The 24,362-nt window shown below is 40.5% G+C and overlaps 2 protein-coding genes across 6 annotated transcripts in view; one reads left to right on the forward strand and one right to left on the reverse strand.

The window, feature by feature from the left end:
- The window catches only part of ZNF24 (zinc finger protein 24), a 56,073-nt gene that overhangs the window by 21,380 nt on the left and 10,331 nt on the right, over nt 1–24,362 (forward strand). For both annotated transcript variants that reach the window (XM_040632605.1, XM_040632604.1), the window contains exons 1-2: nt 14,383–14,530; nt 16,390–16,550. The gene's annotated coding sequence lies outside the window, so the exon portion shown is untranslated. Of the gene's footprint in view, nt 14,531–16,389; nt 16,551–24,362 lie in introns of those variants that run through there.
- On the reverse strand, nt 1,176–24,106 carry LOC121103259 (zinc finger protein 271). Of its 4 annotated transcripts, none has more exons than XM_040632601.1 (3): nt 23,023–24,106; nt 13,329–13,560; nt 1,176–4,165 (listed from the first exon to the last, which is right to left on the reverse strand). In XM_040632601.1, the coding sequence occupies exons 2-3, from the start codon at nt 13,426–13,428 to the stop codon at nt 2,154–2,156; spliced, it is 2,112 nt and encodes a 703-aa protein (XP_040488535.1). In that variant the 5' UTR covers nt 13,429–13,560; nt 23,023–24,106; the 3' UTR covers nt 1,176–2,153. The 4 variants fall into 4 exon arrangements, with proteins under 4 accessions (XP_040488535.1, XP_040488532.1, XP_040488536.1 ...); XM_040632598.1 differs by lacking the exon at nt 23,023–24,106 and adding an exon at nt 14,212–14,337; XM_040632602.1 differs by lacking the exon at nt 23,023–24,106 and adding an exon at nt 14,134–14,213.

A 24,362-nucleotide genomic window follows, 5' to 3' on the forward strand; every position in this document is an offset into this window, starting at 1 on the left:
GTGTGTGTGTGTGTGTGTGTGTGTGTGTGTGTGTGTTAAGTTCATGACACTAGGTAGAAATGTGTAGTAAGCAGTTGGCTCTTAAAATTGATTCTCAGGAGAGAGGGGTAAACTTCAGATATAATTTCATCAGCCTATTTCTTCACTTTTTTAAACTCCCCAAAGAACAGATGCTAACTGTACTTTCCCTACTCCCTTCTCAATTACTGTCATGTCAATGCCTTTTAGCTTTTACTTGTGACCCTCATGCTTTTATTTCCAGACTTCCAAAGTAGTTTTTCTTTCTGCTCCTTCCCCTTATAATTCTACTCTTCTGAAGGCAGTAAGATGATCATGCCATTCTTTGGTTCAAAGACCTCAATGGCTTTCCATTACCTTGAGAACAAAATGCAGAAATATGAAAATTAATCCCATCATAACTAGTACTTTTCTATCTCACATGATACTAAATGCCAGAAAGTTGAAGTGCCTGCTTGTTTAGCGTCATAGTCCTTAACAGTCTTTTCTCCTACTTCATTTTTATTTCTACCTTATTCTTACTCTTTTAAGTACATGTTTTAGTTATTATTTTCAAGAACACTTGAGTGTAAGGGCAGGTACCCTTTCTCTCCCCTTGAGCAGAACTCAGTACTGCCCGACACTGAATGTGTACTGAATGAATGAATGACCAAGCACATCCTCCACATTTCTTACACTTCCTTGCTTCTGTGCCTTTGTTGACTACTCCTTTCCTGCCCTTATGCCTCTAATCCCATCCTTCGAAACTCAAATCCTTCAACTTTTTCTTTCTAAACAGAATTGAACCCTACTTCCTCTGAGCTCTTATAAGCATCTTGTCTACCTTTATGATTGTTCTGAGCCATGTGTTTTCTGTATACATCAGGCTTTATCACATACACTTTGTATATTTTTTTTGTGTATTCTACAAAACCTAAAAAAAAAAAATGCCTTGCACATAGTAAATAACAATAACTGTGTTGAAGTGATGTATTAACTGGATGATTATGAGGAATATTCAAAGTAAAAGATAGTAGTGGAATGTTAACAAATGGTTAATATTAGAAAAACAATGTGAAAATTTTATTTTAAAAAAAGTTTCTATTTTTTAGTTGAAAACTTTGCATATATGTAGCCTATTATCAATATATCAGAAATCAACAATCCAAAGTCTGATAAATGTTGCCACTTGAAAAAAATCAGTAAGTCTTTTTATTTTTTGACAGAATATGCTATACAAATTAGTCACGTGGCCATGACCTTAGCTCTCATTTTTGTTCTATCTATAGATGACACGATAAACATAGTGGTAGAGAAATCTTCACACTCTGACATATGGAATTTTTAAAAAAAAATTCTGTTTCTGTTTAAAAAAATTCATATTTAGGAACTGTGATTAATGATAAGATTGAAGAAATGATTTCAAACCAGTCTATGGGCTGCATTACTGAAAGCAAAATAGTCCATATTCACCATGACTGTTGCAGGAACCCAAAAACTCATGCTCATTAGGAAAACCAAAACCAGGCCAAAGAAAAAGATTTTTTTTTCCTGAGAAAACGGGGCACTGGAGTTATGTAGTTAATGTTAATACCAGAATAGCATAGCATGTTCACACACAGGGAAGTTAACAACAGATTAACTAATGTGAGCATAACATAGGACCCTCCCGTTGTCAGGAGGCCAGTGGCATGCCGATTATGAGTGAATGCCAATTACGATATGGAAGGGATATACGTTTTCCCTACATTTTCTAAAGCAACTTCTCTGCTATACACTAGAAAATTAGGGCTAAAAGTTTGAGATAATAACACTAACACATTTCCTTCTGAGCTGATTGCACACCCCATCACACTGATCTTTACAATATCTCATAAGGTTCTGCATTAATATTATTAATTTCTTATAATGATAAAACTCTCCCCTGTGGTTTATATTTGAATAAAGGACCAGAGGCTTGCTTTGTTTTCCATTATAGCAGACAGAAATTTCTTTCCATTGTTGCTGACATTCAGTAATATTTTTATTTCTATTGAAGGTTTTCCCAATTACTCACAGGACTCCTCAGAATTTTTCTCAAGTTTAGTAGTGTCTGAACTCTCAGTTAAACTTTCATTGTAGAACTTAATGTTTTCTGTCCAGCATGTGGTTTTATTTTAATGTAGCACAAGAGTTGAGCACTGATTAAAACCTTTTTCATAATCATCAATAGCATTCCTAAGATTTTTTTCTGGTATAGTGTCTCTGGTACAGAACAAAGTCGGTGTATACTCTAAAGGTTCTCCCACATTCATCACACCTAGCCTGTCTTCCCCAGAATGGACAGTCTCACGATTAATAAGATCAGAGAGCTGGCTAAAACTTCTGCTGCCCTGAACACACATGTGGGGTTTCTCCGCAGTGTGGACTCCCCAGTGTTCGGTAAGTTCAGTGCATATGCTGAAGGCTTTCCCACATGCATCACATCTATGTGGCTTTTCACCAGCATGGATTCTTTGATGGTTAATGAGGTCAGAGCGCCGACTAAAGCTTTTGCCACACTGATCACACGAATATGGTTTTTCCCCAGTGTGGATCCTCTGATGTAGGATAAGAGCTGAGCACTGACTAAAGGCCTTTCCACACTCAGGACATTGATATGGTTTTTCCCCAGTGTGGATTCTCTGGTGTTTGATAAGGTCTGAGTTCTGGCTGAAACTTTTGCTGCACTGTGTGCATGGGTATGGTTTTTCTCCAGTGTGAATTCTCTGATGAAGAATAAGGTCAGAACTCTGACTGAAGGCTTTCTCACAATGATCACAATGATAGGGCTTTTCCCCAGAGTGCACTCTCTGATGTTTAGTGAGGTCTGAGCTTTGACTAAAACTTTTATTGCACTGGTTACATGTGTACGGCTTCTCCCCAGTGTGGATTCTTTGATGTTTAACAAGGTCTGAACGACGACTAAAACTTTTAGCACAATCACTACATGGATAGGGTTTCTCTCCAGTGTGGATTCTCTGATGTAGAATAAGATTTGAGCTCTGACTAAAGGTTTTCCCACACTCCTCACATTCATAGGGCTTCTCACCTGTATGAATTCTATGATGTTTAACAAGGTCTGATCTTCGACTGAACATTTTACTGCACTGGCTACATGGGTAAGGTTTCTCTCCAGTGTGAATTCTCTGATGATTCATGAGATCTGAAAGTCTACTGAAGGTTTTGCTACATTGATTACATGGATAGGGTTTCTCTCCAGTGTGAATTCTCTGATGCAGAATAAGGACTGAGCTCTGATTAAAAGCTTTACCACATTCATTACATTTATAGGGTTTCTCTCCAGTGTGGATCCTTCGATGTTTAATAAGGTCTGAGTTCTGACTGAAACTTTTGCTACACTGATTACATGGATATGGTTTCTCCCCAGTGTGAATTCTCTGATGCAGAATAAGATCTGAGCTCTGACTGAAGGCTTTTCCACACACATCACATTTATATGGTTTCTCCCCAGTGTGGATTCTTTGATGTTTTATAACATCAGAACTTTGACTAAAATGTTTGTTACACTGGTTACATGTATAAGGCTTCTCTCCAGTATGGATTCTCTGATGCTTAACCAGGTCTGAGCGCTGGCTAAAGCTTTTACTACAATGACTGCACTGATAGGGTTTTTCTCCTGTATGGATTCTCTGATGGATAATAAGATCAGAACTCTGACTGAAGGCTTTCCCACATTCATCACATTTATAAGGTTTTTCGCCAGTGTGGACTCTTTGATGTTTAATAAGGTCTGAGCTCCGACTGAAACTTTTAATGCACCAAGTACAAGGATAGGGTTTCTCCCCAGTATGAATTCTCTGATGCATAACCAGAGCTGAGCTCACACTAAAGGTCTTTCCACACTTATCACATTCATAGGGTTTCTCCCAATGGGTTCTTCGATGCCTAATAAGGCCTGTACTCCAAGCAAAGCTTTGCCCACATTCATCACAATTATGCTGTCTTCTTTTAAAGAGGTTTTGATCCTTTTCATTTAATTTATCCCCAAATTCACAGATTCCTCTGCATTCAGAATCCTGGAGAACATCATCTCTGGGGTTGCCAAACTCTTCAGGCAATGGTTCAATTTTTGTTGTAATTTCCTCCTCTGAAGTCACCTCTCCAATCTTGGTCTTAGTCTCACCATCTAGAATAATAAAAAATCCAAGTGGAATGTATTCTCCATACCGTAAGAAAGTTTGAGGTGAAACAGATCAGTATTTACCTATAAAATACTGTCGCAATAGGAGAGTGCGCCAAAACACTGAAAATTATCCTTTGAAAGAGCAATTAGGAAGAATCAATAAGTAATGGATCATAATAACCATTTATCAAAGCAGTTTACCAGATACATTCTGTCTATGTTTGTCACAGGAGATCTGGGAACACTGAAACCTAGTCACAGTAATTATGAAAGTTTGACTAAATTAAAGCTAATATACAAGCAATTTATTAACATAAGTAAGGTAAGCAATGTGAAAGAGTACTTGAGGGAGGGGGGAGAAGGAGGGAGAGGAGGAAGAGGCAGTGGCAGCCTGGTTGTCAATGGGAAGACCACCAACCAGGCTGATGAGAGGCTACTATTTGGGGAAAGAAAGAAATATCAATGTCCAGGAATGGTGAGGACAGAATCCTGAATTTTCAAAAATAGGTCTATTTAATCTCCCACCTCTTTTGTCCTGATTATTACAAGAAATGGTTAAGAAAATACGATCCCATTTTAGGAAGAGCCATATTCAGTAACCAGACTTCCTTAGTAAAGTGTGTGAACCGGGAAAAGGTTATGGAGGTGGGATCAGAAATCTCTTCTGAGTTGAGTTTTGAGGAAGCCATTCCAGTGCTTAACAATACCAGATGCCTGTGATGGTAGGGAACATGGGAGCTCCGCTGAAATTCTTGACTATTAGCCCACTGTTAAATGGTGTTTACTACAAAAGGCATACTATAGTCACACTGCAAATGGTCTAGAGAGCTGAATTAATTTCAAGGACAAAAGGAAAAAATCTCATGCCTCCAAGTGGAGGCTTCTTCCCTTTGCCAGAGGCAAGGGCATTGGAAAAAGTAAAGTGTATGGGTAAATCTACATGTGTACTGACTGACTTAAGCAATATGAATGTCTTATGGAGTTTACAATATAAAGAGAATAAAATACATGGCAAAGATAGCACGAGAGGAGGTAGGTAAATAGAACCAAAACATTGTAAGATCTTTGAATTGTCCTAGAAATAATGCATTAAGATAAACTGTAATGAATCAAATGTATATGTTGTAATTTCTTAGGGAGCCTTCTTCAACCAGGGCTCCATAAGGGAATAAAACAAAATCATCTGAATGACCATTTTCTTAATTCTCCCCAAAGATGGTACACAGCTAGTACCACAATAGATGTACAGGAGAAAAATTAATACATTAATTACAATGAATGCCTTAGAACACTGGAGCTTAATTTCTCACAGAATCACATCTGGAAAAGGCTGCTATAAGGTAATGATTAAATAATAAAAAGGTGTATAAAAAATAAGCTAATAGAGACAAAAATGGAAAAACAAAAGAAACTGATAATTTAAATTAGGGATTAAAGGAGAAAGAAGAAACAAAGATGGGATTAATAAAAACAAATACGAAGATAGTACATTTAAATCCAAGTATCAACCATGTTATATGTAAATTTTTTAAAAAGACTTTATTTATTTATTTGTCAGAGAGAGAGAGAGGGCACATGGGGGAGTGGCAGGCAGAGGCAGAAGTAGGCTCGCCACTGAACAAGGAGCCCAATGTGGGATTTGATCCCAGGGCCCTGGGATCATGACCTGAGCTGAAGGCAGATACTTAATTGACTGAGCCACCCAGGCGTCTCTGTTATATGTAAATTAACTATTCCTATAAAAAGCAAAAGCTAACATCATACTTAAGGGTTAAACACTGAATGCTTTTCTCCTAGGAACAAGGGAGCAAAACAAGGATGCCCTCTCTTACCACTTCTATTCAACACTATACAACCTCTATTCAGTATTACTAACCAATGCAACAAGACATGAAAAATAAGAGATACAAATAAGAAAAAAGTCAAATTGTCTTCACTTATACACTACACAATCATGTATACAGAAAATTCTAAAGTATCTCAAAGAAGTTACTAGATCTTATACATGAGTTTATTAGAACAATATACAAAACCCAACTGTATTTCAGTATATTAGCCATGAAAAATTAGAGCCTAAAATTAAAAACATTTCTTAATTACACCAAAAATGAAATATTTAAAAACAAATTCAACAAAATATGTGTAATATGTTAATAATGAAAACTACAAAACACTGCTATGAGAAGTTAAAGAAGACCTAATAAACAGAAATATATGCCATCACTTATGGAGAAGAGGATTTAATATTGTTAAGATGGAATTCTTCCCAAACTTCTCTATAGGTTCAATGCAACCCCAATCAAAACCTCAGCAGGCTTTTTCATAGAAATTGACAAACTGATACTAAACTTTATATAGAAAGGCACAGAAGAGTCTAACCAATTTTGGAAAAGAAGAATAAAATTGGAGAAGTTCACTACCAGATTTTAAGCTTTATTATAAGGCCACAGTAATCAAAGCAGTGTGGGATTGCATAAGGACAGGTGTATCTATTAATGGAATAAGACCAAGTCCATAAATAAATCCAAACCTATATGTAAAACTGATTGCTAACAAAGTTGCCAGGACAATCAATGGTGAAAGGACAGTCTTTTTTCAACAAAGTGTTAGAACTCAATATAACAATAACACAAATTAACCCTCTTTCCTTATGCTATACACAAAAATTAACTAGAAATGTAATGTAAACCTAAACATAAAAACAAAACTATAAAACTTCTAGAAGAAAGCAAAACACAGATGATAAAAGCTAATGCACAGGACTGTGAGGAAATAAATTGTTTAAGCCACCCAATCTGTGATACTTTGTTACGGCAGCCCTAGCACACAAATGGAGCATGTTTTTGAACTGTATACATTTATGGAATCATATCACATGTATTCTATGATTTGCTTTTTTTTTGCTCAACATCATGTTTGGAAAATTCATCCATATTCATGTGTATAACTGCAGTCTATTCATGTTCACCACTATAGTGTGACATATACCGCAATTTATTTACCCATTCTCCTTCAATGGACAATAACATTTTGTTATTTCAAACAATACTGATATGAACCTGTTGGTACATTTATCTTTATGCATATATCCAAGTGCTTCTTCAGGTTACATAAACTTAGGACCAGAATTGTTGGGTCTTATTGTTGAGTGTAGGAGTTCACACTGCTCTATATGCTAACCAATATTAAGTCTATTCTCTTTTTAACTCACTGCAATCAGGCTTTTATCTCCTTAACTCCATCAAAACTGCACTTATCAGAATCCTTAATAAGCTCTATCTTGACAAATCCAATGGTCAATTCTCAATCTTATTCTGTATTTATCTGATATAGTTGATTACTCTCTTCTTAAAACACTTGTTTTCTTCTGGCTAACTTATCTTTCTCCTATTCTCCGTAAAGCAAAGTGAACTTTTTAAAAAAATATTTTATGTATTCATTTGTGAGAGAGAGAGAGAAAGGAAGGCAGGCAGAGGGAGAAGCAGGCTCCCTGTTGAACAAGGAGCCTGGTGCAGGACTTGATCCCAGGACCCTGGAATCATGACCTGGGCCAAAGGCAGAAGCTTAACTGACTGAGCCACCCAGGGATCCCCAGAGTGATCTTTATATGTTATTATCATGCATAAAATGCTTCAGTGGTTTCCTATTACACTGGGAATGAATTCCATGTCCTTACTATGGCTCAGAAGGTTCCATCCAGTCCTTTCTCTTTCTGCTCTCATTTCATTCCACCACAATGGCTATTTCCTGTCTATCCCAGACTACCTCTGTTCCTGCTACATTAAAGGGCCTCTGGCATTTGCTATTCCCTCTGCCTAAAACACTCTTCTCTCAGATAGTTGTATGGCTTATTTTCTCAATTCTCTTATATCTCTAACCAACAGTTACGACCTGAGAAAAGCACAATACTTGGTAAGCCCTGCATTTTTGAGACAACAGATACCACAGTCGAATGTGCTGAAAAGACCTATATTAGTAACTTGTAAGGTTGTTATTTTTGAGTGACACTCAAAATTGAAAAAAAGGCTTTGCAGAGGTCCAGGTTGTAATGCAGGCTGTCCTGTCACATGACTTTATTAACCAGGATAACCAATGGTAAGAAGTGTCTGCAGCAGTCAGGGATGCTGTATTAAGACTCTTGCAAGCCTCCAGAAGAGAACTACAGTAGAGTAAGGCCATGCTCTCTTCTGCCAACAATTTTCTAAGTGAAAAACAGACCCTGGCTTGCTCTTGGGCACTAACAGAGACTTAATGCTTGACCACAGAGCACCAAAAGACTATTATAAGCTGACCATTGTGAGCCAGCTATTTGATCCATCAAATCATAAAACTGGACATACAAACCAGCATTCCACTATAAAAGCAAGTATGGAAGACAAATAAACTCCATGTGCTAGTGATGTGGGTTGCCATTAATACCTTTTCCTATTGCTCCACTAATCCCCTCCCCATTAGCCGACGTTCACGGCCTAATGGCAATTTCCTCTTACCAATTAACAGAGGAGAAAAAAGTACAGAATTGATTATAGGTGGGTCTGCTCAGTGTGTGGACACTAGCAGAAAACCAATCTTTTACTTATACCCTGACTCTGAGGTGACCTGAAACACACTGGTAAAGGCAAATCCTCCCAGGAAGCAGAATTTCAGGTATACACCTGGCTGTCCACTGCCATGGAAGGCAACAGAGCCTAAGATACACATCTATATTGATTCATGGATCATGATTAATGGGTTACCTGATTAGTTAGGTACCTCAAAGAACAAGCTTGGAAGACTAGAAATAAGGATTCTAGAAGAAAATGATGAGGACAGACCTCCTAGAATGGGCAAAGAATGAATATATTTATGTCCTGTGTGAATACTCACCAAAGGGAATTCACTGTAAAGAAGCCTCTCAATCAGATGGACATTGTGATACATCTTATGAATGTCAATCAGCCTTTTTACTAATGCTTGCCCAATGGATTCATGTACAAAGTGGTCATGGCAACAGGAATGGAGGAGATGCATGAGCTCAACAATATGTGTGTCTGCTTATCAAGGCTGATATGCCTATCATTACAGCTATGTACCCATATAGCCAACTGCTGGGACCAACACTGAGCCCCTAATACGGTACCATTCTTTGGAGAGGAACTATCCTGCAACTACGGGGCAGACTCATTATACCTGGCCCCTTCTATCATAAAGAGGGCAACCATTTGTTTTTAAAGGACTAAATATATAGTCCAAATACAAATGTGCATTGACCTAAGACAATGCTGTATTTATTACCATGGTAATTCTATACAATAATGCCTCCAAAGGAGTAGTTTTACAGTGAAGAAGTATAGCAATAAGCTCATACACATGTAATTCATGGGTCTTAACACATATCCCATCACCCAGAAGTAAGTGGATTTCAATAATAGTGGAATGATTTACTGAAGGTCCAGTTACAGTACCAGCCAGGAAACAATACCCTAAGTTTGGGGTGCTGTCCTACAAGATGCAACAAATGCCTTAAACCAGAGGACAATAAACAGTGCTATCTTCTCTATGGTCAGAATACATGGTTATAGAAGCCAAAAGTAGAGGAGTAGTAATAATGTCTCTTTTTACTATATAACGAATAATCCACTTATATTATGGATTGTATTATAATTATATTCTTAAAGATTTATTTGAGAGAAAGAAAGAGAGACAGTGTGTGCACACATGTGGGCAGAGGGAGAGGGAAAGAATCTCTAGCAGATTCCCCACTGAGCAGGGAGCCTGATGCAGGGCTCGACCCCACGACCCTGAGATCACAAGCAGAGCTGATCAAGAGTCGGATGCTTAACTGACTGAGCCACCCAGGTGCCCCTATATTATTTTTAATTCCTATCCCCATAATTTTGGGCTTGGTGGGTTTGGGGTTCTGATTCTCAAAGAAGAAATACTTCTACAATGGAACAAAGTCACGATTTTGTTAAATCTGAAGCTGAGACTGTCTTCTGGACATTTTGGGTTCCTCACGCTGCTGAACCAGCAGGCAGAAAAAAGGTTGCTCTAGTGGCTAGGATGACCGATACCAATTGCTACTGGGGAACTGGCTGCTGCATAATAAGGGCAAGGAACAACGGGTGTAGAACTCAGACGATTCAATGCGGGTGCTTCCTAGTTCTCTCATGTCTAAAGGCCCAGTCAATGGTACACTGAAATAACATGGAAGAGACAAGATCATCAAGGACTCACATTGTCCAGGAAAAATGGTTTATGTTACTAAACTAGGTAAAGAATTCTACCACTGAGATTCTGGCAGAGGGTAGAGGCAATATGGAATGGGTGATGGAAGAAGATAGTTATGATCATCAGTTTTGGCTTTTGAATAGCCAAACTGTAGGAGTGATTTTAAGTTAATTATACCTTTTTGGCCTTTATCTCACTACCTTATATGAGGAGCACCAGTAGCAGTGAGGTTTTATGTTTCAGGTGGCAGTATAATTTAATTACAAGTCAATCCGCAAAGATATGGTAGCTTAAGATATTGTTTTTCTGCTACACTGGGAACATGATAAACCAAACAAAGGACAAAAGTAAATATTATAGGTTAAAAGGGGTGGACAGTAATGGGATATTCTCCTTTTGCCCCTCTAGCTCTACTGTTCACACTGCTCTGTGCTCCAAGAGGTTGATACTAGCTTATGGACTACAGCACTTGGGATTTTGTGTCCTCTGGCTTGCAATTAGATTTGGCCCAAAGCAGGAAGAGAACTGTGGAGTGACCAACTATCCTGGTTTGTCCAAAACAGATGGGGTTCTTGGGATATAGGACTTTCAGGGCTAAATCCCAGGGAAACCGGGATGAGTTCTTCACTCTACATCCTGACTTCTTGCTGGGCCAGGAGTTGGAAGTAATTGTGTTTCTTTTAGCAAAGGCCAGGGCTCCTACTGGGCAGCTTTACCCTGCAGCTATACTCTCCAGGATCTGGTAGTCAGTCTCTCCCTTTGTAACACTAGGTCTAAAGGTAATAACTGCTTCTTATAATTTTTTTTGGTCCCAAAGCTGTACTCTAGCCCTTATTAATTTCTGTAATCCTGCCCATCTTCTTCATGAAATTCTGAATTACCCAATTTGAATGAACCATCTGCTTCCTGCTAGAATCCTGACTGATGTATCCTGGTTTATTTTCTTCATAACGATTAACACTATCTGATACTCTACCATATATTTACTTATTTCCTGTTTCCTGCACCAGAATGTAAGCTCCTTGAGGGCAAAGGCTTATCTGTTCAGTTCACTGCTAAATGCCCAACATTTAATACAGTGCCCAGCACAGAGTAACCCCTCAATAACTAACCATATTATATGGTCAGCAATAATTAATAAGCTATAATCTGATTAATAAACATTAATCAACAATAAGTATTTGTTGAATAGTTGATTATATTATTTGAAGGACACACTAATGTTAGTAGTGACTATCTCTAGATGGTGGAGTTGTAGGTTATTTAAATTCCCTGTTTTGTGTCTTTCTATAATTTATAAATGTACTTCAGTATAATTAGATTACTCTATAGTAAAAAAATGTTCTTTCACACACTCTAAGAGACACAAACACATGCAATATGTATATTAATTTATATAAAGCTGCAAGAAGGAGGCCCAGTTCTGCAGTAATTCTCAAGAAAAATGAGAGCTAGATGCCTTAGAATAAATTCTTAAGGAAAGACAAGTTCTAAATACAGAAGAGAGAAACAAAATAAAATAAAGATACTTCAAAACTATAAAAAGGTAGAAGATCTAGAGTAAAAGAAAATGACAATATTTGCCTTCAGAGGCAAAATAGCAGCAATGGGAGGACCAAAATCAGAAAACAGAAAAATATGATGTGGAAATGAGACCCTGAAGAACACCTGAACAAGGGTAGGATTAAAATTATCTTACTAAGAGTAACAGTGGCTACCATTTATAAAGAATTTACTAACAGCCTGGTCTGTGTGCAGAGCTTAGGTACTGGAATATCATTAGTGCTTGTGGTGTTTGTTATAGTAGTAACGGACCCCACCGAATCCTATCTCCAAATACCTACATCCTTGTGTGACTCTGGAACTGGTCATGTGATTTATTTTGGTCAATATAACACAAACATAGGTTAGAAAAGTGCTTATGCAACCCAAGGCCTGCCCGCTCTCTGTATGGGAAACTGGCTGCCCTGGGCAAAAGTCTGGGCTAGCCTGCTGCAGGTGGGTGACCCAAGCCATAACCACACTAACAGCCAGACATATATGACTGATACTCAGACCCTGGCCCTAGTTGAGCCCCTAGATGACTGCATGAGTGATCCCAGACAAAACCAGGAGAAAAAACTGCCAGCAGAACCCAGCCCAAGTTGAGGACTTACAGAACCGTAAGAAAATAACATGGTTTAAAAATGTCTGACGTTGGGGCACCTGGGTGGCTCAGTTGGTTAAGTGTCTGCCTTTGGCTCAGGTCATGATTCCGGGGTCCTGGGATCCAGTCCCACAATGGGCTCCTTGCTTGGCAGGGAGCCTGCTTCTCCCTCTCCTCCCCGCTCATGCTCTCTCTTGCTACCTCTGTCTCTCTCTCTCTCAAATAAATAAATAAAATCTTTAAAAAAAATGTCTGATGTTTTAGGTCACTAAATTTTGAGGTCCTTTATTATGGAGTAATAGTGACAATCCTCAAAATAACCCCCAAGGTATTAGTTATTATATATTTATAAAATGAAGAAACAGAATCATTAAAAAAAAAAGAAACACCAAAAAAACCCCACAAGTAATTTATTTGAAGCTAGTACATGACAAAGGTAGTATTTGAAATCAGGGTGTCAGACTCCAAAACTTTTAACTACGCCCCTACAATACTTGAAAAGAGATGACTTGAAAAGATGTTGAAGGTAAAATATCAAACACTGACCGACTGGTGATAAGGTGATGATAATGGGAAAAATGGGTAACTGGGGACTTAAGGAGAGGAGGGAACTCCATGAGAATTTGATTGCCAGAATTCACAATAAAGCTATGTGACTGTGCTTGCAGCGTTCAAGCGATGGTACTGCCTAACATAGTGAGGGTAGGCAACGAAGAATACCAATAGCACTGAAGACACTAACATAGTACCAGTAACAACACTCCCCACCACCTGAACCCCCTAAGAAAGATATAATACACTGTTTCTCACCTGACAGAAGGTGGTGTTCTTGAGATTCATAACTGAAGTGGGTCTCCATGGGCTGTAACTGGACACTTGGCACCTCGGGGAGCAACTGGAGAATTACCATTTCCTTAGTAAGCTTTTCTTGTCCACATAGGAGTCAGAAACCTGGAGGCAACGAGGCACCACTGGGCTTGGAAAGGAATCATTGTGGAGACTGGAGACTGAATTTCTGAGACTAGACCACCAGAAACATCCTCTAGATATAAAAGAAGTGAAGGAGAAAACAAAATCTCATTTAATTTCCAAGTGGTTTTCTTCCAGGATTTATTAAGCTTCCTCCCTCGTGATGAGGATCACAGATAAACCCTTTTGGACATATATTCTCCATTTCAAGGCCAGAGACCTTCAAACATAATTGGGGGTGAATGCTACTGAAATAAGGACGTAACTGGAAAGATACGGCACGAGAGGGCATTATAAAATTTTGTTTCAGCGGTTAACGCTGTATTCGCTGCCTTTACTGTACCAAACCGACACTACCGGTCACCATCATTACCTTTCTTTCCCTCCTTCCCTTCTTCCAGCACTCGCACATTCAGGCTGCTCTTTCCCGGCACGTTCTGCTGATCTGCGTGGATGCATCCCCCTTCCTGATTCCACATGCCCCCAAAGTTTTTGGTGTTCATTCAGTTGAACCCAAGGCCGCGCAGGCTCTGACCGGGTACCCAAAGCACACGAGGCCAAGGACCCACCGTGCCCAGGCGCAGCGCCTGGGGGCGACCCGGGCGGCCGGGACTCTCCGTGGACTCAAGAAACCCCACGGAGTTACCTGGCGGCGCCGCAAGGCAGCTCAGGAGGCGAGATCACCCGAGTACCCGGGGCTCCCGTGACCTGACATCACCCATACCTCGACGTGTCCTCTAGGTCGCTGTCAAGCCTCACACGCTGCGAAACCGCCATCGCCGCGTCCGCTCTAGCCAGCTGGGAGGATTGCTCAGCTCTATGGCGCGGGGGGCGCCCGCACGGGCGCAGGCGCAGGCGCGAGGGGGCGGTGGCGGAGGGTTGGAGGAGGGTTGCGGAGATTCAACCCCTGAACCTCCGCGTAGCTGACGCAGCCCAGCTGGAGCGAGCGACCTGGTCAGCCAGCGACAGGTCCCTTGCTGCCCTACCTGCCGGTTCTTGACATGAATGTCGAAGCATCTTTCGGGAAAGCTCTCTGGGGCAGGGTAGGTTTTCTGACTACATAATGAGTTCTTCCTTATTATCTCTCTCTTTTTAAATCCCCCCTCCACCTCCTCCTCTTATTCGCTGGTGTGCTTCCCTTCTAACTTTCTTCCTGTCCTCTCTGGTTTTTTCACCCAGAATAGTGGTGAGCCTCCAAATCACCTGGACGCCTTGTTAAAATACTTTTTACCGGGCCCCACCCCTAGAGTTTACCGCGCAGTGGGTCTGGGGCGGGAGCTCAGGTTCACAGGTACTGCTGCTGTTGGTTCTGGGACCACACTTTTGAGAACCACTGCCCTACAAATAAGTAATGCTCAGCAATTAATTCCTGAGTTGCCCGGAAGCTGGATTTTGATGTACTTTGCCATCAAGGAAGGCCAGAAGGGTCCGTTTCTAAACAGCTTGCTTAAGAGGAAATTTTAAAAAATATATGTGGAGACAAATGAAAATGAAAACACAACAGCCCAAACATCTTTGGGATGCAGCAAAAGCTGTTCTAAGAGGGAGGTTTATAGCAATACCAGGATACTTCAAGAAGCAAGAAAAATCTCAAACCAACCAAAACTTAACCTAAAGGAGCTAAAAAAGAAGAACAAACAAAACTCAAAACCAGTAGAAGGAAGGAGATTAATAAAGACAAGATCAGAAATAAAAAAAATAGAAACTAAACAATTTGCTTGCCAGTACAATCCTCATTGTAGCTAAAGGATCAGGGTGAGAAGAAGGACCTGAAATCTGGGGGAGCAGGGCGCACATTGGGGTAGGAAAAGATATTGTTGTGTCCTTGGAAATATCTTGGCAAGTATGGGGGGAGTTAGGAGAAGGATTGAGACATATGAGATGCTGGGAAGAGGTTACAGGTTTGAAAAAGTGGTGGCTGGCTGAAATGATGGTTGAGGTAGAAGCAGAGGGCTTTCTGTCCCAGCCCAAGACCCTCTATAGAATCTTAGGAATGTATGAATAAGACTCTGATATCCCTGTAAATAACTTTTTTGGGTCCAGCCTCCCCAGGATGGAGTGGAGATACTTTAGAACAAAAACAAAAACAAAACAGCTTCACTGTGATATAACAGACATACAATAATCAGCAAATATTTAGAGTATATAATTTGATAAGTTTCATCATGTGTATACAGTTGTGAAACCATCACCAGAATCAAAATAATGAACACATCCAGCCAGCTCAGAAGTTTTCTTCTACCCTTTGTATCTCCTCCCTCTCTTCCCACAGCTCCCAACCACTATTCTGCTTTGTGTTACTATAGATTAGTTTGCATGCTTTAGAGATTTATTTAAGTCGAATCATACAGAATGCATTCTTTTTTTTTGGTCAGACTTCTTTCACTGAGCATTATTATTTTGAGATTTATCTATATCACTGTTGTGTATCAGTAGTCCATTGCTTTTTCTGCCAAATAATATTCCATTAGCTATATATGTGTCACAATTTGTTTATCCACTCACAAATTGAGGGGAATTTGGGTTATTTCCAGTTTTTTACTAGTACAAATAAAGCTGCTATGAACATGACTGTCCAAGACTTTATATGGACATGTACTTTTTTCTCTTTCGTGGTAGTTGTAGGTCTAACATTTTGAGAAACTGCTGGCTGCACTGTTTGTCAGAGTGGCTGAACCATTTTGCATTCCCAGCAGCAGTATATGAGAACACCATCGTTGATGTACTACTTTAAACAGGTGTTCAGTAAAAGAGAAGAAGAAATTTAACCAAAGATCAATTCTTAAGTACAAAGGTGAGGGTTTTGTTAACTTTTTACCTGGAAGTGATGATGTGAATATAGTTTTCTGAGTGTTTAACCGAGGAAACCAAATTGTTTTTTTTTTTTTTTTTTTTTTTTCAGATTGTGCCAGATTTGTTGCTTTGTGGAGTCTTACCAAAGATGTTACATTCTGAGGCTGAGAAGCCAGCTTGGGATCTAACGGGTTGATCAATCGCTTGAAACAACCCCAGACCCAACTGTGGCCCACACCAGCTGACACTAAAGAAGTTCCTCTCAGTAAGGTAAAAGGAGTTCAAAGGTTTCCAGAGAGATCAGGAGTGGTAATACAGGCCTGGGAAAGTATATGAGAGTCTCAAGAATGAAACTGATAGGTCACCCACCAATATTCTACCTGATTTCCATTTCCTATTCCATTTCCTCTTGGGGGAAATTAGGCCAAACTAACATATGTCTGATTTAGGCATAGATTCTAGAGCAGTGGTTCTTTCTTTCTTTTTTTTTTTTCCCTTAAATATTTTATTTATTTACTCGAGAGAGAGAGAGCACAAGCAGGGAGAGTGGCAGGCAGAGGGAGAAGCAGGCTCCCCACTGAGCAGGGAGCCCCATGTGGGGCTTGATCCCAGGACCCCAGGATCATGACCTGAGCCGAAGGCAGACTCTTAACCAACTGAGCCACCCAGGTGCCCCTAGAGCAGTGGTTCTTTATCTTTTTTTGGATAATATAACTATTTTGAGAATATGATACAAACTACAGTCCTCTTCCTCAGAAAGTTGGATATAAAGACTTTCATGTGAACGTTTGCTTATCATATATTATATTGTATTCAAAATTAATTTCCTTTCATAGTTAGACTATATAATCAGTCTTGACAAAGAATGAATTTCAATCTAAAGATCAGTCCCCAGGTCCAGGTGAAAAAGGGAAATAAATCCAAACTGTGAAGCTAGATGTAAAATTTAACATTCCTTTGGATAAAATAAATATTAACAAGTAGGCTGCTGCTGTTTGATTTTTGAATGGTACATCTAAATTACAGACGATCCAGCATCTTTGAAATATTAATATGCATGTCCACTTGACTGTGACTTTTTAAAAACAGAATAGGTGCTGGGGCGCCTGGGTGGCTCAGTTCATTAAGCTGCTGCCTTTGGCTCAGGTCATGATCCTGGAGTCCTGGGATCTGCCCTTACCACCGCTTCTGTTTTTTTTCTCTCTCAAATAAATAAATAAAATCTTAAAAAAAAAAAAAGAACAAGTGCTGAAAACTGAGATTCAGAAAGCAAAATAATGGCCAATATTATCAGTTTCTAAGGTTCACTTTGACAGAGATGAAGAGGCTTGTATTCAAAGCACCCAAATTCCCGAAGACCTCTAGAGTTGAATTCAAATCAGATCATTTCTTTTATTTTCAATTAGTGAGGTCATTGGCATCAGTTTGAAAAGTCTTCAACTTCAAAACCAAGTCACAGCAGTTTAAACAACTCTTAGTCTGTACTTAACACATTGTTGTGGGTTGAATTGTGTTCCTCCCAAAAGATATGTTCAAGTCCTAACCTGTGGTACCTGTAAGTGTGACTTTATTTGGAAATAGGATCTTTGCAGATGTAATCATGTTAAGATGAGATTATACCAGATTAAGGTGGGCCCTAACCCAACAACTGGTGTCTTTATAAGAAGAGGTAAATTCAGACACAAAGGAGACTCAAAGAGAGGAGAGGACACCATGTGAATGTGGAGGTAGTCATTAAAGTGATACATTTAGAAGGCAAAGAACACCAAGGATTGCCAGCAGTTACCGGAAGTTAGGAGACAGGCATGAACCTCAGGGCCTTCAGAAAGAGCATAGTTCTGCCAGCACCTTGATTTTGGATTTGTAACCTCCAAACTGTGAGAGAATACATGTCTGTTGTATTAAGCCACTCTGTGGTACCAGAAGTAAGGTGCTGTTTTAACAAATACCTAAAATTGCTGATGTGGCTTTGGAGTTGAGTAATGAGTAGAATTTGGAAGGGTTTTGAGGTTCATGATAGAAAATACCTAGGTTGCCTTGAACAGGTTGTTGGTAGAAATATGGATGTTAAAGGTGACTCTGGCAAGGGCTTGGAAGAAAGTGAAATGGATAGTAGAGAATTTTTCTGTCATCTTAAAGAATACATATATTATCATGAACAGAATTTTGCTAGAATTTTGCATTAAATATACCGGTGTGGTATCAGACAGAAATGAAGAAAACATTATTGGAAGCTGGAGAAAAGGTGATACTTGTTGTAAAGTAGCAAAAAGTTGGCTGAATCATGTTCTGCTGTTGGGTGGAAAATAGAATTTGTAAGTGGTGAACTTGGATATTTAGCTGAGGAGCTTTCCAAGCAAAGTTTGAAAAATGTGGTCTGGTTTTTCCTTGCTGATTATAGTAGAATGTGAGAGGAAAGAGATAAATTGAGGAAGGAATGATGAAGCAAAAAGGAATCAGTACTTGATGATTTGGAAAATTTCTTAGGCTGTCCTTGCACTGCAGACAAGGCCATGAATGTAGATGGACAACCTTTTGGTGAAGAGATTGGGTGTGTGATTCATTCATCCAACCAACTATCTCAACAGAAACCAGAAATAGAAATGGGGTGGTCCCCTGCATATAATTGTGTGTATCCCCTTGAGAGCCACAGACAACCAACATGGTTCTTGAGAATGTTGTATCACCAGAAACACTGCCAGCATGGACTGAATTGGACAGATACAGGACAAAATGAAGGAAGCTTGCTAGATTTCTGGGAATCTGCATGCAGGAAATGGGGTGCCCAGTAGGCAGGTCCACTTCTGAGGGCTGAGAGACCAGGGCCACCTTAGCTGAGAGGGGCTGATGGAGCTTCCGTTGGCCCAAGGGACATATTGAGCCATAGAGTAATTTGGGAATTCCACAAGTATTTGGAAGTTAAACAGCCTATATCTGAATAACCTATGGTTCAAAGAAGAAATCACAAAGGAAATTAAAATATATTTTAAACTGAATGAAAATGAAATGCAACATATACAATTTTATGGGATGCAACCAAAGCAGTGCTTAGAGGAAAATTTATAGCTTTAAAAATGCCTATATTAGAAAAGAAAATCTTTTATCAATAACCTAAGTTTCCACCTTAAGAAGCCTGAAAATGGGCAGCAAACTTAAAAACAAAAAAGCAGAAGGAAAGGAGTAATAATGATTAGAGTAGTAATTAATGAAATAGAAAACAGAAAAACAAATAAATATCACTGAAATGAAAATTTTGTTCTTTGAAAATATGAACAAAAATCGACAAACCTTTAATAGACTGACCAAGAAAAAAAGAGATTAACAAAAGCAGAGATGAGGGGACATCACTACCAACTCTATAATAATTTAAAAGAATATAAAAGAATATAAGGGAATATATGAATAACTTCATGCCAACATACACAACGTAAGTGTCATGGACAAATTATTTGAAATATACAGATTACTAAAAGTGACTGTGGGATGCCTGGGTGTCTCAGTCGGTTAACCGTTTGCCTTTGGCTCAGGTCATGATCCCAGGGTCCTGGGATTGAGTCCTGCATTGGGCTCCTTCCTCAGTGGGGAGCCTGCTTCTCCCTCTGCCTGCTGCTTCCCCTGCTTGTGCTCTCTGTCCCTGACAAATAAATAAATAAATAAATAAATAAATAAATAAATAAATAAATAAAATCTTTAAAAAAAATAAAAGTGACTGAAAAAGAAATAGAAAATGTGAATAAATGTATGAAAAGTAAAGAAGTTGAATTAGTAATGAAAAAAAAATTTTTTTTTTTAAGATTTTATTTATTTATTTGACAGAGACAGCCAGCTAGAGAGGGAACACAAGCAGGGGGAGTGGGAGAGGAAGAAGCAGGCTCCCAGCAGAGGAGCCTGATGTGGGGCTCGATCCCATAACGCCGGGATCACGCCCTGAGCCGAAGGCAGACGCTTAACGACTGCACCACCCAGGCGCCCCAGTAATGAAAAATTTTCTAACATAGAAAAGCACAGGCCCAAATGGCTTCACTAGTAAATTCTTTTGAACAATTAAAGGATACCAGTCTTTCACAATCTTTCCCAGAAAATAGAAGGGCCAGTAATTACTTTGATACCAAAGCAGACAAAGACATCACAGGAAAAGAAAACTACAGACCAATATCTCTAACAATATAGATACAAAGTCCTCAATAAAATATTAGCAAATTAATTAATATAGGGGCGCCTGGGTGGCTCAGTCAGTTAAGCATCTGCTTTTGGCTCAGGTTAGGATCCCAGGGTCCTGGGATCACGTCCTGAGTCAGGCTCCCTACTCAGTGGGGAGCCTGCTTCTCCCTTTCACTTTGCCCCTCCCCCCTGCTTGTGCACAAGCTTGCTCTCTTTCTCTCAAATAGATAAAATCTTTAAAAAAATTAACTTCATTGATATATAGAAAAAGTATTATATACCACAACTCAATGGAATTTATCCTAGTAAGTTGGTTTAATATCCAAAAATAAATTAATGGGGTTAGAAATTTAAATATCTGTTTCAATAATGTTTATAATAACAGAATGAATGAATATTGGTATAATCGTACAATGTAACATTATTAGAAATGATCATGTACAGTGTACATTTACACAAAACAGTATGAACAGATTTCACAATGTTGAATTCAGCCTGACTTAAAAGGGTACATATTGAATTCCATTTATATACAGTACAAAAAGAGGCAAGACCAACCTATCATGTTCAAAGGTCACTGTAGTGGCTATCTTTCAGGCTAGAGGAGGGTGGTGACTTGAAGAGAGCACAAGGGGGCTTCTGAAGACAGATAATGTTCTGTTTCTTCATCTGAAGAACAGTAGTAACATGAATATGTTCAGTTTGTGAAAACTCAAAAAATAGTATGTGCATTTACTTACTTGTAAAATCAGCATTACTAACCAATACTGTTTGGCTGTTCTGCATTCACAGCATCAAAACAGACCAAAATGCACCATTTTTTATTAGAATGCTTCATTTTATTTTCTGAGACAGCTTCACCTACCTATCCTGTCTCATTTTTTCCCCATCAGCTATGTATTCCTCTTTTCGTCTATCTTAAATTTTTCTTCCTATTCACATTTTACCCTTTTTTTCCCCCTACAAATATAATTAGGTGTCTGGTATCTTTAAAAAACAAACACCTTTCAATCCTGTTGCCTAGTCCAACCAAGTGTCCGTTTTTTCCTTCTTGCACGATCACATTTCTCAGAAGGAATTATCATGTTTTCAATGTCTTATCTTACACTTCTTAACCCCTGGCAAGTACATTCCACAGGTAACATCTCTCAAGCCCTTCGTCTACCACTCCCCTAAATCCCAGATCACCTTAGCTCTCGTCTCCTTCAGTTCTCTGCCCCGTCCGTTGGTCACCTATTCTCTCTCCTGAAACACTCTCTTGGCTTTTATGATTGAACTGTCTGGGCTTTCCTCCTCCTCCAAGAAGCTTCTCTTTTCTATCTGTTCTTGCTCTTCCTGTCCCCAGACATTGGTATTTTATAATTTCCTGTTTATTTTCCGTAAGATCTCCCTTGGCAATGTCATGCCCTTCTCCATCTTCAATCATATTTTCAGATACTACCAAAGCCTGCTAAGTTCACGTTTCTAAATGCCTGTCCTCTTTTTCTTATCTGTTTTGCCCTTTAATGCCCTCTACACAGTATGTCAGATACCGCCCCGAAGTACAATTCTTGCCATGTCACATGTAAGTGGCCTGCACTGATTACTAAAGGCATTTATAATTCCCGAGCCTGTCATTCGAAACTCTCCAAACCCGACCCCACCGCATCCCTGTCTAGGTTCCAGCCAGCCAAGATGCTGGGCTAATTCCCCAGCATGCCCTGAACTTCCCACTGGGGTGCTCTCCCTCAGGCCACTCCTCTAAGTCAACATTTTCGTGGTTGGGCAAGACTCAGCTTGAGTAGCGCCTTCTACGAGAGAAAATTATTGTGACTCTGCCCTGCTTGATCTCGGCCCTCCATGCTCTTGCCCACGACGGCAGGGTCGATCCTCCGCCTTGCACCCTCTCCAAGCCTCGTCTGGGCCCTTCCCTTCAACCTCCACGCACTCCTCCCCGTTAGCTTCTAGAACTGTCACTGAAAACGGCGTGTTTGTGGTGTACGAATGTGGTCTTGTCCTTCTCTTCCCCAAATTCACAGAGGGAGGGTTCTATTTTTATCTCCTTGGAGTTAGACCAGGCGCGCGCTCTCTCTCTGTATATTTCTTTTTTTCCTCCTTCTGTCGCCTGTCAACCATTTTGAATCGGGGCGGTTCCCACCAGATTCCACCCGGACACACACTCCCCCCAGCCTCGCACCCCTCCTCCCAGCCCTCCGCGCCCCGCTCCTGCCACAGAGCTGCAGTCCTCCGGGCTTCCTAGAGGGGCGCGCGCGCGCGCGCCCGCAGTTCCGGCGCGCGCGGCCCGAGGCCGTTCTGCTCGCTCCCTAGGGTCGGTGCGGCGGCCAGCCGAGCGAAGGGTGAGTGAGGTGGTCCGGCAGCGCGGCCCCGGGTGCTTCCCAAACCGCCCCCGTCCGGCCTCAGCCCTCCCCGCCGCTTTGCGTCAGCCTGCCCCTGCCACAGGCAGAGCCTGCTACCAGGTGGCCGCCCCTCCTCGACGCTTCCGCCCGCCCGCCCATGCGTCAGTCGGCCCATTTCTTCATGCGTTTGTCTGTTTGCCTGCTCATCCACCGCCCTAGCGTCCTTTTACTTCGCAAGCACTTACCCGGCGCCTGCTGTGTGCCAGGCCGCAGGCCGAGGAGTCGGAGATAAACTGAGGCAGACTTTCCTCCCACTTCTCATGTGGGCGGAGCTTGCTCCTGAGTCAGGTCTCGGCTGTCCGTCTTGACTTCCCCAGTCTAGGTTCGACCCTCATAGCTCATTCTCCTTTCCCCTTTGTAGTTCTTCTCACGACCAAGTTAGGTAATTATGTGTCCTTTCTATTTAACGACTGCCTCCCTACTAAATTTTTGGTTCTGTAATGGCAAAGACACTGCCTTTGTTTGTAATTCTTTGCTCAGTGCCTAGCGCAGTGCCTGCACAAAGTAGGCATTCCGTAAGTATTGTTAAAGAAATGTGTGGAAAAACACAGGACCTCCTTGAAAGTGCCATTGGTAGGTGGGGAAGGCAGTTCAGCAGAGTACATATCTAAGAGCATGGACTCTGGAGTCAGACCATTTGGTTTGAGAACAGTCCAGACTACATCACTTCCAAACCATGGGACCTGAGACAAATTATTAACTTCTCAGTTTCTGTTCAGGAGAACCGTAGAACCTAGATCATAAAGTGTTGTGAAGATGAAATGAACAGGTAGATGGTGCTTGATTGTACAATAAAAGCTCAATTAGAGTTTTCTGTTACAATCAAGGAAGAAAACAATGCAAATACATTGTAATAACAGCCATACTGCAGCAAGCAGTTTTGTCCAAAAGTGCCCTGGAGGTTCTTGGGTTGGTTGGACTAAGAGCTAGCTGGGACCAGGCTCTCACCTCCCAGAGGGAAGGGCCATATCTAAGCTCAGGGCTTCCAGCCCTCCACATGGGTTCCCTGGACAACTCCGAAACACTGACACTTAATAAACACAATTCTGGTTCCAAGCAGTCGACCTCTGTCCCCCACTGACAAGGCTGCTTTCTCAAATTTACACTATAAGAAGGCAGAAGGAGCTCTTCCTGAAGCAGCAGCACCTCTCTCCAGAATTCCCTTTTGTGGAATGATGGAAGAATCGAAGGCCCTGTGTTCATTTTACTGACCCCTAGCTGGTAAGTTTCCCCAATAAAGCCTATTCCATAACCCATGCCTTGTGATGTGGAATTTGCCTTTCCCTTGCGCCATATCTACTGTGCATCGAGAATCTGTTCTGGGCCAAGTGTTTTAAGATATGAGTTTTATTATTAGGTATGGTGAGGCCAACAGATCAGGAGATGATTGCCATTCAAAAGATGGTTTATTACTCTTAGTTTCCAAGAGGAGGAGGCATGCCATGCCCCACATGGTCACAGGGCAAACAGTACAGGATCAGTCAGGAGATCAGTGAGGGGAAAGTGGGCAGGAGCCTTTATTGTG

The sequence above is a fragment of the Ursus maritimus genome, unplaced genomic scaffold (assembly GCF_017311325.1).
Source record: "Ursus maritimus isolate PB19 unplaced genomic scaffold, ASM1731132v1 scaffold_18, whole genome shotgun sequence".
Lineage (NCBI taxonomy): Eukaryota > Metazoa > Chordata > Mammalia > Carnivora > Ursidae > Ursus > Ursus maritimus.